This window comes from Nesoenas mayeri (genome assembly GCF_963082525.1).
Source record: "Nesoenas mayeri genome assembly, chromosome: 18".
NCBI classification, from domain to species: domain Eukaryota; kingdom Metazoa; phylum Chordata; class Aves; order Columbiformes; family Columbidae; genus Nesoenas; species Nesoenas mayeri.
In genome coordinates, this window is record NC_137566.1 from 8,307,417 (window position 1) to 8,320,356 (window position 12,940).

The 12,940-nt window shown below is 61.6% G+C and overlaps 1 protein-coding gene across 1 annotated transcript in view; it reads left to right on the forward strand.

The window, feature by feature from the left end:
- HMCN2 (hemicentin 2) overlaps positions 1-9,676 on the forward strand; it is a gene marked incomplete at both ends in the record, with an annotated part of 30,411 nt that extends 20,735 nt beyond the window's left edge. The window contains 29 exons of the mRNA XM_080355746.1: positions 145-301; positions 403-593; positions 673-754; positions 1,001-1,137; positions 1,256-1,397; positions 1,571-1,718; positions 1,910-2,037; positions 2,165-2,321; positions 2,415-2,536; positions 2,746-2,910; positions 2,997-3,104; positions 3,192-3,326; positions 3,561-3,695; positions 3,817-4,007; positions 4,377-4,590; positions 4,767-4,901; positions 4,975-5,165; positions 5,252-5,333; positions 5,480-5,749; positions 6,447-6,596; positions 6,808-6,945; positions 7,131-7,252; positions 7,350-7,587; positions 7,701-7,763; positions 7,858-7,986; positions 8,115-8,429; positions 8,670-8,789; positions 9,092-9,218; positions 9,334-9,676. Coding sequence (XP_080211872.1) covers positions 145-301; positions 403-593; positions 673-754; positions 1,001-1,137; positions 1,256-1,397; positions 1,571-1,718; positions 1,910-2,037; positions 2,165-2,321; positions 2,415-2,536; positions 2,746-2,910; positions 2,997-3,104; positions 3,192-3,326; positions 3,561-3,695; positions 3,817-4,007; positions 4,377-4,590; positions 4,767-4,901; positions 4,975-5,165; positions 5,252-5,333; positions 5,480-5,749; positions 6,447-6,596; positions 6,808-6,945; positions 7,131-7,252; positions 7,350-7,587; positions 7,701-7,763; positions 7,858-7,986; positions 8,115-8,429; positions 8,670-8,789; positions 9,092-9,218; positions 9,334-9,676 — 4,635 coding nt within the window. The remainder of the gene's footprint in view (positions 1-144; positions 302-402; positions 594-672; positions 755-1,000; positions 1,138-1,255; positions 1,398-1,570; positions 1,719-1,909; positions 2,038-2,164; positions 2,322-2,414; positions 2,537-2,745; positions 2,911-2,996; positions 3,105-3,191; positions 3,327-3,560; positions 3,696-3,816; positions 4,008-4,376; positions 4,591-4,766; positions 4,902-4,974; positions 5,166-5,251; positions 5,334-5,479; positions 5,750-6,446; positions 6,597-6,807; positions 6,946-7,130; positions 7,253-7,349; positions 7,588-7,700; positions 7,764-7,857; positions 7,987-8,114; positions 8,430-8,669; positions 8,790-9,091; positions 9,219-9,333) is intronic.
- Positions 9,677-12,940: the final 3,264 nt, after the last annotated feature.

The window sequence follows — 12,940 nt, forward strand, 5'->3', positions numbered from 1 at the left end:
AGGGGGTGACACAGCAGACGCTGGGCAGAGTGGATGGGACACTCTTCCCTCACAGGTCTTGCCAAGTGTTGAGGTCCCTCTGGGAGCTCCAGCAGCCCCCTGGCTTGTGGCAGCCATTGACAGGGCTCTGCTTGCCCTGTGCAGGTGGCCATGGTGGAGGTGGGTGACACTGGCAGCTACACATGTGTGGCCGAGAACGTGGCTGGCTCAGCCGAGAAACACTTCGCCCTCTCCGTGGAGGATAAGGCATCCACAGCGACTCTTGCCCAGGCCAGCAAAGCCTTCCAGCCCCTGGTGATGGGTGCGTGTCTGCCCCTGGGGATTTGGGAAGGGCATCTTAATCCATTTTTTAGGGGAAACAAGGAGGGGATGAGCCCGCCCATCTCACCGTGTGCCTTGCAGAGCCCCCCCGCATTGAGGCTGCATCCCATCCCACTGAGATGTCCATCACTGTGGGTACCCCACTAAAGCTGACGTGTGTGGTGACGGGTGTCCCCATGCCCACTGTCACCTGGGAGAAGGACAGAAGGCTGCTGGCAGGGCCCTGGCTTGTGTCAGGGAATGAGAGCATCTTCCACATCGAGAGCGCTAAGGTACGGGTTCTTCTTGCTTTTCCCCATCTGCATTTTCTATTCACACCTCACATTTTTCCTCTCTCCTGACTTTGAGTAGGTGGCTGACGCTGGCTTGTACACCTGCCTGGCCACTAGCCCCGCCGGGGAGGACAGCAGGAGCTTCCACGTCAGCATCCAAGGTCGTGTGGCCCCAGTGGTGCAGTGAAAAGGGTCTTAGCAGGGGGTGCTGAGGGGTGCTCAGGGTTCTGGAGACCAGAGAGTCAGAGCATCCCCTGCATCCCTCTTTGGGATTACTGGGGGGTGCATGAGTAGAGCAGTGGGGTTTGGTCCTGCAGAGTGGTGGCCTATGCATGACTTATGGGGACAGGTATAGGGTTGCCCAACCCAGGTGGCACCCCTGACTCACCTGGCACATGTTCCACCAGCACCTCTCAGCATGGCGAGTGTTGGAGAAACCCCCAGCATCACCGCTGTGGCAGGGGGGCAGCTCATCCTGGAGTGCCCTGAGGATGCCGTGCCGCCCCCCCACATCGAGTGGCACCAGGAGGGCTCCCCAGTGCAGGTGTGTGTGACGGGACCTGAGATGGTGGATGGGCAGGGGCTGGGATGCCCCTTCCCCAGCCCCATTGGAGTGAGGGTGATGTGGGGAGAGCTGCTGACAGGGGCTTTGGGGACGTTAGGAGGATCCCCGCAGGCAGATTCTGGCCGAGGGGCGATTCCTGCAGATCCAAGCAGTGGAGGCAGCAGATGGTGGGGAGTACAGCTGCAGGGCCACCAACGCGCTGGGGGACACCAGCCTGCGTGTCCGCGTGGAGGTTCACGGTGAGTGCTGCTATGCCATGGGGCTTTGGAGGAGAGTGCCATCTCCATCTCTGTTAGTTCAGGGGTGTGCAACATTATGGGGTGTTTTGTGGTCAGGGTATTGGGGTTGGATGGTGCCCAGGCTCCAGTGCTGGTCTGGGTTGATGTTTTCCATCCCCTGAGCCCTGTCTCAGTGGCCCCTGAGATCCAGCCAGGCCCCGAGGAGGTGAAGGTGCTGGCGAATGGCTCCGTGGTGCTGCCGTGCCAGGCGGAGGGGTGGCCCATGCCCCGGGTGACATGGCGCAAGGATGGACGGCTTCTGCCTCTCCGAGGGAACAACAGGTACAAGGGGTTGGTGGCACCAAGAGCTGGAGCTCAGATCGTGCCACCCTCCACATCAAGAGGTGTTTTGGCATGCCCCCACTGGCTCAGCAGATATGTGCCACATCTGGCTGCGATGGCACTGGCCACCTTCTTGGCCATGTGTCCCTGTGTGTTGCATCCCACAGGGCTCCCCTGCTGTCCCTCCCCAGGCTGCAGCTCCTGCCCGGCGGCTCCCTGCAAATCAACCCTGTTCAGGTCCAGGATTCGGGCTCTTACCTCTGCATGGCATCCAGCCCCGCTGGCTCTGACCAGCGAGGCCTGGACCTCCACGTCCTGGGTAAGCGGAAGAGCCAGATGGATCTCTCCTGGGCTTGCCCTGCTGCAGCCTGACACTACTGGGCTGCTCTCCTCGGTGCAATGATGTGCTGCTGTTCCCTGCTCATCACCATCATGCCCTTCCGCAGTCCCTCCCACCATTGCCCCTGGCCCCTCCAACCTCACACTGCTGGCTCAGCAACCGGCCACACTGGGCTGTGACGCCTGGGGATCCCCTGAGCCCCACGTCAGGTGGGAGAAGGATGGTCACCCCCTGAACCCACACCTCCTGCCCAGCACCTACAGGTACCCATGGCACTGGCTGCTTTGTCCTGCTGTAGCAGGGGTTTTTCCCTTCTCACTGCTCCCCCAGGGCAGGAGCTGATCCCTGCTCTGCAGCTTGCAGTCCTCAGGGTCGCTGCTCATCACCAGCCCCGGTCCCTGGGATGAGGGGCAGTTCGAGTGCATCGCCACCAGCACTGCCGGAGAGGCACGGAAGGTTTTCCTCGTGTCCATCCATGGTGAGATCCCTGGGGCTCTGAGTCCTGCCCAGAGCAGCTTTCCTGGTGCCTGTCACCACATCGGGTGTGATGTGGGTTCACTTCGGTCCCCACTAGAGGACATGGCATGGGGGTGGGCGAGAGGAGAAATCAAAATATCTGTGCCTGTGTGTGCAAGGATGGGATCCCCTTCAGCATTCCCTGCTCACCTCCCTCCCTCACCTCTCCAGTGCCCCCCACCATTGCCGATGACCTCACGGATGTGACTGTCACCCGGCTGTCCCCTGTTGTCCTCACCTGCTATGCTTCTGGCGTGCCTCCACCTACGGTGTTGTGGAGCAAGGAGGGGGCTCAGCTGGGCAGCCGAGGAGGGGGCTACCGTGTCCTGCCCACAGGTACGAGCTTGGGCCAGCACTGCCCTGGGGGGCGGTGGGTCCCTGCCAGCTCCCTCCCTGCCTTCCCCTGCCTGCTCTCTTCCCAGGGGCCCTGGAGATCAGGCAGGTGCTGCCTGCACATGCCGGCCGCTACACCTGCACGGCGAGGAATGCTGCTGGCACAGTCCAAAAACACCTTCGGCTTGTGGTGCACGGTATGTTTTGTTCCTGTGGTCGAAATCCCTGTGCCTTGGTCCACCTTGGGGACTCCCCGGTGGGCAGCACTTCCCTGCTGCTTGTAGAACCTCCTGCCTTGAAGCCCCTGCCTGGCGTGGTGATGGTGATGATCAATACCAGCGTGGTGCTGTCCTGTGAAGCAACTGGGGTCCCCAGACCAGAGGTCACCTGGCAAAAAGATGGTGTTGGCATCACTGGAGGTAAGTGGGAGCTTGTACTGCCTGCCAGCCCATGGCTTGGGGGGAGATTTGGGTGGCTGAACTCTCTGGGGGTTGTAGGCATCCCAGCAGGGTGCTGGGTGGCACCAGCCATGGGTCCTCCTGGCTCCTGTCCAGGATGGGTGCAGCAGCTGCTGGATCCATTCCCTGGGGACTCCCCGTAAAGGGGCATTTCTGCTGCCCCGTCCTGCCTGTCATTCCTGCCCATCCCCGCAGGGCCTGGGCTGAAGGTGCTCCCAAAGGGGCGGCTGCGTCTCCTCCAGGCATCCCCAGGGGATGCAGGTACCTACCTGTGCGTGGCTCGCAACCCTGCGGGCACTGCAGCAGGGAGGACCAGACTGATCGTGCAAGGTAAGGCAGAGGCCGTGGCCCCAGCGCTCGTCCCTTCCTCTGCTTAGCTCCTTCCTCAACACTCACAGTGAAACGTGGCTGTCGAGGTGTGAGCAAGTCCCTGCCCTCCTGCCCCATCCAGTGCCCCCCGTCATCATGGCTGGACCAGCAGAGCTGGCTGTCCTGGAGGGGCTGGACGTGCTGCTGCCCTGTGCCACCCGTGGTGTCCCTGAGCCTCGTGTGTACTGGAGCCGGGATGGAGCCCCAGTGAGGGATGGTGGGGGGAAAGCCACTGTCCTGCCTTCTGGAGAGCTGCTGCTCCGGGATGTCCAGGTGGGCACCATGCCCTCCTATGGCCGAGCTAGCTGTGATGTTGGAGAGCTGGAAAACAAGTGTTTCTTGCTGCTAAAAAGAAATCCCAGGTTGTTCTGTTCCCTGTTATGTCCATGGGCTGGGGCTGGCGGCATCCTGCCTGCTTTCAAAAATATTTGGCAGAGGAAGAGCCCTGTTCAGTCCTGTGCAACAGGCTGGCAGGTCCGGGCAGTGTGAGTTTGCTTAATGTGGGCTGGGAAAAAGTGGTTGTGGCCAAGATGTTGCTTTTTGGGTGCGCAGCAGTCAGCAGAGATGCAGTCCAGTGAGCCAGGGCTGCAGCTGGACCTCAGACCCAAGCCCACCCCTGTTCTCCCCTGTTTCCTGGTGCAGGAAGAGGATACCGGGAGCTACTCCTGCACCGCGGTGAACTCGGCCGGGAGGGCTGTCCGCTGGCTGTCCCTCTCCGTCCACACCCTGCCCATCTTCACCCGCCTGCCTGGAGACGTCACCCTGAGCTGGGGCGAGAGGCTGGAGCTGGTGTGCGCGGCAGCGGGCAGCCCCCAGCCCCGCATCTCCTGGACAGCCAACGGGCAGCTTGTCACCGGTGTGTGGGGAGGGGGACCATGAGCAGAGGGGGTGGAGGATGTTGAGTCTGGGGGGACGACATGATCCTGGTGCCATCCCACCTTTCAGGGTCCCTGGAATGCTGGCACAGCTGGATCTGTGGGGTTATAACCAGCTGCTTATTGTCTGCTTTTGGGGTGGGTTTGTACCCTATAGATGGTGTGTCAGGGCAGAGGGGCCAGAGCACGCTGCGGCGGGAGGCAGCTACTCGTGCCGACAGCGGGACCTACGTCTGCCATGCTGAGAACAGTGCCGGTGCCATCAGGGCCACCGCCTTTGTCTCTGTCAGAGGTAGGTGATAAATGGGGGGAGGCTAGGATGCCCAGCCACCCCCCCTCCTCTGTCACCCATCTCCCTTCCCCAGAGGCACCCATCATACAGGGACACCCCAGTACCTACCAAGTGGAGCCCCCTGGGGGTGATGCCCTCCTTGACTGTGACGCCCGGGGCCACCCTGTGCCCCTGGTCCGCTGGAGCAAGGACGGGGTGCCTGTGGGGACTGGCGCGCACCTGCACCAGCTGCAGAACGGCTCCCTGGCCATCCGCGGCGTGGGGGTGAGTGGGGTCTTGGGGTGCTGGTGTGTTTTGGGGAGCTTTTGTGGCAAAGCCAAGTGTGGTGCTAACACTGTTGGTATCATCAGAGTGCTGACACAGGGCACTACCGATGTGTGGCAGAGAATGACGCAGGCACGGCTGCAAAGGTTGTCACCCTGGCCCTGCAGAGTGAGTGCTATCCCCCTTTGCACCCTCTTTTTGAGGGTCTGCAAATCAGGTCACCCCTCCCCCCCCTCCCAGTCCCCAATCCCTGGGGAATGTCCCCAGCACCAGTGGGATGCTGCAACACTGCCCGCATCTCTCTCCCTGGCCAGGTGCCCCCGCAGTGACGGTGACACCACGAGCAGTGTCGGCACGTGCAGGGCAGCGGGTGCTGCTGCACTGCGCCGTGTCGGGGGAGCCCACCCCCTCCGTGGAGTGGCAGCGGGATGGGGAACCGCTGCCCGAGGGTCCCCGTGCCCGTGTCCTGCCCAACGCCACCCTGCTCCTGCCCTCTGTCAGCCGCCGTGACGCTGGCAGCTACTCCTGCCACGCTCGCAATGCTCTGGGCTCTGCCATCGCCCAAGTCAACCTGGCTGTCCAAGGTGGGTGTCTGGATGGCTTGGGGTGCTGGGGCTGCCCACAGTGCCATTACACCCTGGGGTAAAACCTCCTACACGGGGTATGGAGGGATAGTGCCTCTCCATGCCCTCCCCTGCCTCTTCTGCTGCTCATCGGAAGGTCTGAGCCCTGACAAACCCTTACCCAAGCAGCTGCCCTGTGCCAGCCCGCACCTCTGTTCATCTCTCGCTGCCCTTCCTGCGTTTGCTGCCCATAATTAAATTCCCATTTCCCAAGGTCCAGGCACATCCTCTCCGCCTGCTTTTCTGGGTGCAGAGGGTCAGGCCGGCTGGCAGCGCAGAGGAAGTGCTGGGTGCCCTCTGTATGGCTGCTGGCATTTTGCTGGCAGGCGTGCCGGAGGAGAAGGAAATAACAGCTTGGGACTGTGGCCAGGACCGTGAGTGATGATACAGAGCAGGGTTTGGGGGCTGTTGGTGTGTGCAAGGCACGTGGCTACGCTCAGGGCATCCCCTCTTGATGTGGCACTGTGCTGCCCAGACCCATGGGTCTACGGGGACTTTGCTCGCAGTCAGGTAGGGACGCTGCCTGCTGAGCTCTGGCTGCCTTCATGTCTAGAAAATGAGGTTTTCTTGGCACACATATTATTGAGAAGGGAGACAGGGAAGCGCCCCATTTTCCTATGGCAGAGCAGTCCCAATGCTGCTGTCCTTTTTGCCCCAGGGGAGCCACGCCGGGTGCGGGGCAGCCTGGTTGGCGTCATCAATGCCCATGAGCTTGGTGTCACCACCCTTGATGCCAGTGTGCTGGACAACCCGCACTCCAGCGCCGCTGCCATCCGGAGCAGCATCGGCAGCATCCCCCCCACCCTAGGTAAGTGGTCACCCCTGCCCTCACCCCGGGGAGGGTTTTGACCTGTGTCAGGTGAAAATCCTGGGGGAAAGATTTCTTTCCAGGCCCTCCGTGCTTCCCAAAAGCAGCATCGCACATTTGCGCTATACCCCATGGGCCAGGGTGGTTGGGGAGGTCTGGGTGTCCCCTTTGGAGGGCGCTGATGGTGACACCCTTTCTCCCTGACTCCTAGGGCCACTGATGCGGGTGCTGGTCACCATCATTGCCCCTGTCTACTGGTCCTTGTCGCACACTGTTGGGGACACCCGCAGCGGGTTCCTGCTCACCCACGGCACCTTCCGGCACGAGTCACAGCTGGAGTTTGCCACAGGTGAGAGACACTAGGAGACCCCGGTGTGTTGGGGGCTGTGGAACTTGGTCCTGTGCAGCTCAGTCTCCCTCTCCTCTGTGCACATCCCCGAAGGCTCAGCCTGCCCCTGGGCTGAGCTTTATGGCCAGAGGTGGACCCACGTTTGGGGGTGCCCTGGGCTGCTGTTCACCACTCCCCCCTGGCAGGGGAGCTCCTGCGTGTCACCCACCTCGCCCGGGGCGTGGATGCCACTGGCGCTCTGCTCCTGGACAGCGTGATCAGCGGCTCCGTGCCGGAGAGCATCGGCGAGACAGCGGTGCAGCTGCAGGTGCCAGCACTGCCCGTCCTCCCTGCGGGGCTGTGACTCCCCTGCTGGCAGCCTGGGGGGGTCCATGGCCTGATTCCCCCTCCCTGCCTCTCCCCAGGACTTCAGTGAGCGCTATGTGCAGACGGGCGCGGGGCGGCTCTCGGGCAGCTCGGTGCAGAGCTTCCTGTGGGACGGGCGCATCACCCGTGCCCGCTGCAATCACACCATCATGTACGACCCCACCCCGGGCCCACAGTCCCCCCGGGTGCAGCACATTCAGGCCAGTGCCCTCAAAACCTCCTATGACCCGATCTCAGAGGAGCTTCGCTTCCAGCTCCACGCCTCACTTGATGCAGGTAATGGGGATTCCCAGGGATGGAGATGCTGGGCTCCTGCATAGCTATGAGGGTGGAATGATCACATCTCTGCAGTGACATGTCAATTCTCATCATCTCTGCTTGATTCCCAGGGGCCGACAGAGACCAGTGCCCACTGGGATTCATCCTGAGCCCCCAGCAGCTGTACTGCATTGGTATGGGCCCTTCCAGGGGGGAGCATGCAGATAGCAAGGGGCACCTCCTGAGTGGTGCCAACCTCCCCAACTCTGTCCCTTCTTCGTTCTCCAGATGTCGATGAATGTGCCGAGGGGTCCCACACCTGCCGCTACAACCAGCTTTGCCAGAACACTGCAGGGGCATATCGCTGTGCCTGCCCTCCTGGCTACCGCTCGCTGGGCACTGGCTGGCCATGCTGGGGTACGAGCTGGGGTCTCGGGGAAGGCATGTCCTTGGGCACAGGGCACCAGGCCATGCTCACTCCCCTGCCCTCCTCCAGTCTCAGTTTCCCTATCTAGCTGTAACTCTCTGCCTCTTTCCTCCACCAGACATAAATGAGTGCCTGCAGTTTCCGCCGCCCTGTGCCATTGAGTGCCGCAACCTACCGGGCTCCTACCAGTGCCTGTGCCCCCCCAGCAGGACCCTGCTGCCAGGCGGCGAGTGTGGCCCAGCGGGGGTGGATGGAGGGGACACAACAGGCAGCACCCCTAGGAACCCCCCGCTGCGCTGGCTGGGGCCCAGCAGCCACCCGCAGGGACGGTCCTTGTACACCCAGCTCGCCCTGCGCCGCATGGCCAAGGCCGTGGGGCTGCAGGGTTCCCCTTGTCCCGTGGGGTTCATCAAGAGGAATGGGACCTGCACTGGTGAGTATGCATGGGGAAAACACTCAGGAAGGGCTTTGTAGGGAGTTTGGAGGCCACTTCGTGCCCTAAAGGTGGTTCCTGTGCCTGTTGCTGCCCTGTCTCCCATTTTGTTTGCAGTTCATGGGGTTGGGATGTCTCTGGGCTTGGCTGTGCTGAGGAGGGGAGGAGAAAGCCAGGCTGCCCCAGGGCAGCAGAGGGGACCAATGCTTCCCTGCTTGGTGTCACCCTCTCACCCTACAGACCTTGACGAGTGCCAGATGTTGAACCAGTGCCAGCACGAGTGCAGGAACAGCCTGGGCACCTACCGCTGTGTCTGCCCCCCTGGCTACCGGCTGCTGCCCAACGGGAAGAGCTGCCATGGTCAGTGCTGGGGGATGTCCCTGCCCTGGTGGGATGCCTGTGTCCCTTGGGGGTGGCCTGGGTCCCCACAGTGCCCTGGTTGCCATCTCTGCTCCAAGAAATCCAGTCTTTCAACTTCCAGGGGAGAGTTGTTCCAGGCTCAGCGCCCTGTCAAGTCTGGGTGCTTTTGTCTCGCTGCCCCAGTGTCCAAGACCCCAGGCAGGGGGTGGAGAAGGTGGAGGAGCTGGGGTTTGAATCCCTGTCTGAGCTTGGTGCACATACACACCTCAGCATCCTCAGACCCCTCCTTTCTCTGCCTGCAGATGTGGACGAATGTGCAGAAGGCACAATCCAGTGTGGCTCGAGCCATATGTGCTTCAACACCCGCGGAGGCGCCCAGTGTGTGGATGCTCCATGCCCTGACGGGTACCAGAGAGGCTCCAGTCCCGGGTGAGTCCTGCCATGGGGCTGGGGGTACCTGTCTGCTGCCCCATCTCACAGGCCCAGACCCTCTGGCCACTCCTGCCCTGCTACCACATCTCGTGTCCCCCCGGCTCTTGTGCAGGCTGTGTGTTGGTGTCTGCAACCCGGATTGTGGCTCGGCTGGTCCCCCCATGCTGCGGTACCAGCTGCTCACCCTGCCCCTTGGCATCACCGCTGGCCGTGATGTGGTGCACCTTGCCCCGGGCACTGCGCTCCGCCACCGCCCCATCTTCTCGCTGCTGGAGCAGGAGCCCGGCAGCCCCTTCGCCCTCCGCACCGAGCAGGGCCGTGGCATCATCTCCACCCTGCGCCCGCTGCGAGACCCCGGCACCCACCGCCTCAAGGTGCAGGCGCTGGCCCAGGGCAGGCAGCGGGCACCCAGCATCTTCCTCCTCTTCATCTCCGTCTCGCCCTACCCCTATTGACACAGCCGAGGGACAGGAGGGGACGCAGGGTCATATCTCCTCCTGTCTCTTGCCACTGTGCTGCTGGGGGCACGTGGCTCAGGGAGAGCTGAGCTTGCACCATTCCTCTCCCTCCTGGACACCCCCTGTGCCCCCACCAGCCCCTGCCCGTGTTGCCTTCTCCCTGGGAGACTTAGTGGAGCCCTGGGGGGAACAGCATGTCCTGTCAGCCCCTTGCAATCAGGTTTTGTTGCAATCCCACAATTTGCACCAGCAGCCCCTGGAGCAAACACAGCTCTGGATGGCCTTGGCCATTATCAGCCTGCAGATATGGGGTGGGGGGAATGAGATGGGTGACAGGGGCCAGCGAGGACCCCCCTAGGGTGCGAGGTGTGATCCCTGGGGTTGGGGAGGGCAGAGGGCACCCTGGCATTAACCACATATTAAGTTGAAATAGCCTTATGGTTTTTTTGGTGGTTTTTTTTGTTTGTTTGTTTTTTAATCCACTTGGTTTCTGTGCACACTTATTTATTTCTGGTTTTGTTCCAAATAAAGGTGTTTTGTGGATAAATATTAACCGTGCCTGAAGAAAGCAGCTTCCTTCAGCATGCAGGAAGGGGCTGCCCCGCTGCAGCCCTGACTCCCCCAGGCTCTGAGCACCTCCCTGTGTGGCCTTGGACCATAGAAAGGAGACGGCTGGGATGTGGCAACACCAAAGGGCCAATGTCCAGCACCTGAAGGTCCAGTCCTGCTCCAGCATCAGGTCCCTCACACAGCAAGAGCAGGTTATAACCTCTCTGCACATGGTGCAGGTAGAGGCTGTTCCCAAAAAGCCCACCCAGGCTCCCACTTCTCCTCTTGATGGAGTTTCAAATCATTTCACTTTTTCCCCCAACACCGCCCTGGGGAGAAAAGCTTGGCAGTTGCAGAGCAGGCGGGCACCAGTTCCTCTCTGCCCCCTATTTCCCATTTGTAGGGTCCCCAGGACATGGGTAGACCCCCTTAGTGCTCTGTAGAAGAGTGCGGGGATACGGGTGACAGCACTAGGGTAGCAGTACAGGGGGCTGGGGGTGCAAACAGCCCCCCCTTTCTGGCCGGGCAGGCGGAGGGCAGGGCCTGGCCGGGGAGCGGTGCCCCCGGAGGGGACAGTCCTGCGGCGGCTCCGCCTGCCCCGCCGGCTATAAGGGAGGAGGAGGAGGGGGAGGAGGAGGATGCTCCAGGCACCGGACCGGAGCGCCGGGGGCAGTCGGGCCCTGGGGAACGGGTGAGTACGGACATGGCGGCGGGGGGGGAACAAGGGGAAAGGGGCCCCTTTGTTTTGGGGGACCTGGCTCCTTGTCCCTGGCTGTCCCCTCTTCACTCACCCACAGGTCTCCCCCACCCCTGGGTGCTGGAGAAGGGCTCGCTGGTCCCCGCAGGAGCGGGACAGGGGGGTTCCAGCCCACTCACAGCACTGGGAGGTGCAGTCAAGCCCCTTTCAGCTCAGTTTTGGAAGCAGGGGGGCATTGCAAGTGAGTTCCATCTCCCTGCTGGTGTCCCCAAGCTTGGCCACCCCCAGAGAGGGAGCTGGGACCTTGTCTGGCACTATCCCGTGCACTCCCCACTCTGCTCTGGAGGTGTAAGGGGGCAGGATGGGACCCACCACGAGGTGTAGGAGCAAACCCCAGCACCAGCGAGCGCATCCCCGCTGCTGGAACCCCGGGGGAGCCCGCCCGTGCTGCCTGTCCCATCCCAGCCGCAGCAGAGGCTGCTGCTCCAGCCTGGCTGGCAAAGCCAATTGCTGCCCCTACCGAAGTTTCAAGCTTTTTGTTCTCTTCTCCCTTTTATTCTTTTCTTGGTTTTAAAACCAAAGTATCGTGTTCCCGTAGAGCAAAGCAGTCGGAGTCGCTCTGGCAAAAAGCCTGCCTCAACTCACACGGAAATTGCCACAGAATAATAATCAAGGTTGAGAAAGTCCTATCGTGTTTCCCCTTTGCTGAGCTTTGTTTGTTCTGATTTATTACCAACTAACGCCACAACTTTGGGGCTCTCCCTTCCTGGGCAGGCGGGCTTGGCAAGAGCCCCATTTCTGGAGCTGGAAATGCTGGTGGCCCCGCAGTGTTTCTGGGATGCAAGGTGTCCCAGGTCCCCCGGGCATTGTGTGGGCAGGGAGACATGTCTGAGCAGGCAAAAGTTGGAGGTGTTTCCTCTGACCTGCTGCCGGGCCACTTGTCCAGTGAGCGTGCCTGGGCTCAGGGTGCTTAGTCAGGTTGGCAGCTGCAGCGGGGATGGGTTTTGGGTGTAAAAGAGGGAATTTGCACAGTAAGGAAGCTGCAGGTGCAGTGTCAAGTTTGGGCTGTGCCCTTTCAGGAACTGTGGCTGCTTTCCTGTAAATGCCCTATGAGGAAGGGAAGGGCTCAGCCTCCTGGGCAGGGGCCCAGCTCAGCACACCCGCAGGCAGGGAAACCCCGGTTGCACAAGCCTGGGTGCTGGGTGCTGCCTGTGCAGGCAGCCCGGGACTGTCAGACGCTTTTGCTTTTCAGCAAGAAACCAGCAGCAGCAGGCCAGATCCTGCACTGGGGTGCTGGGACGCCTCCAAGCTGCTCCCATTGGGATGCTGGCCCCACACCATGCTGGCAGCATCTGGGTGCTGGGGCACAGCCTGATGTAACTGCATCCTGCTGTGCAAGGTGCTGCGTGAGCCAGGCTGGAGCAGCTCAGCACAGCACTTTCCTTGCCTGCAACAGCAGGAGCAGCATTGTGCTGACTCAGCAGTAGCAGAGAAGTTGCTCAGGATGGGATTTGGCCGACTTTGCCGCCCGCCTTCCCTGGCCAAGGGTCAGCTGGCATCACCTCCTCACGGGGCTCTGGCATTCACAATCTTGCCGAGGGACCATGGGGACATCCTCGAGTCCCTTCCCACAGTGGGATCCCACATCCCCCCTCCTGAGCTCTGGCTGCTGCATCCTTCATCTCCTTTTGTTGACTGAAGTCCTTGATCCCCTTCGCTGAAGGATGAGGGGCACTGAATCCCCACTTTGGTGTTTCACGCTGTCAAGAAACACAGGGCATCATAATTAGGACAAAAGCCTATTAAGCGTTAAATAGACTCGAGGCTGAGGCTGGGCTGTGGGGGATGCTGCCAAGCGCCCCAGCCCCGCAGCTATTGCACACTCAGCAGTGCTGGTGGGTGCTTGGCGCCGAATCGGTGGGTGGCTGAGCCCATCTACCTGGCACAGGGCTACAACGTGCTGGGTCGTGCCCGAGCAGGACGTCAGGCTGTGTCCCTGCCGCAGCCACGTGTCT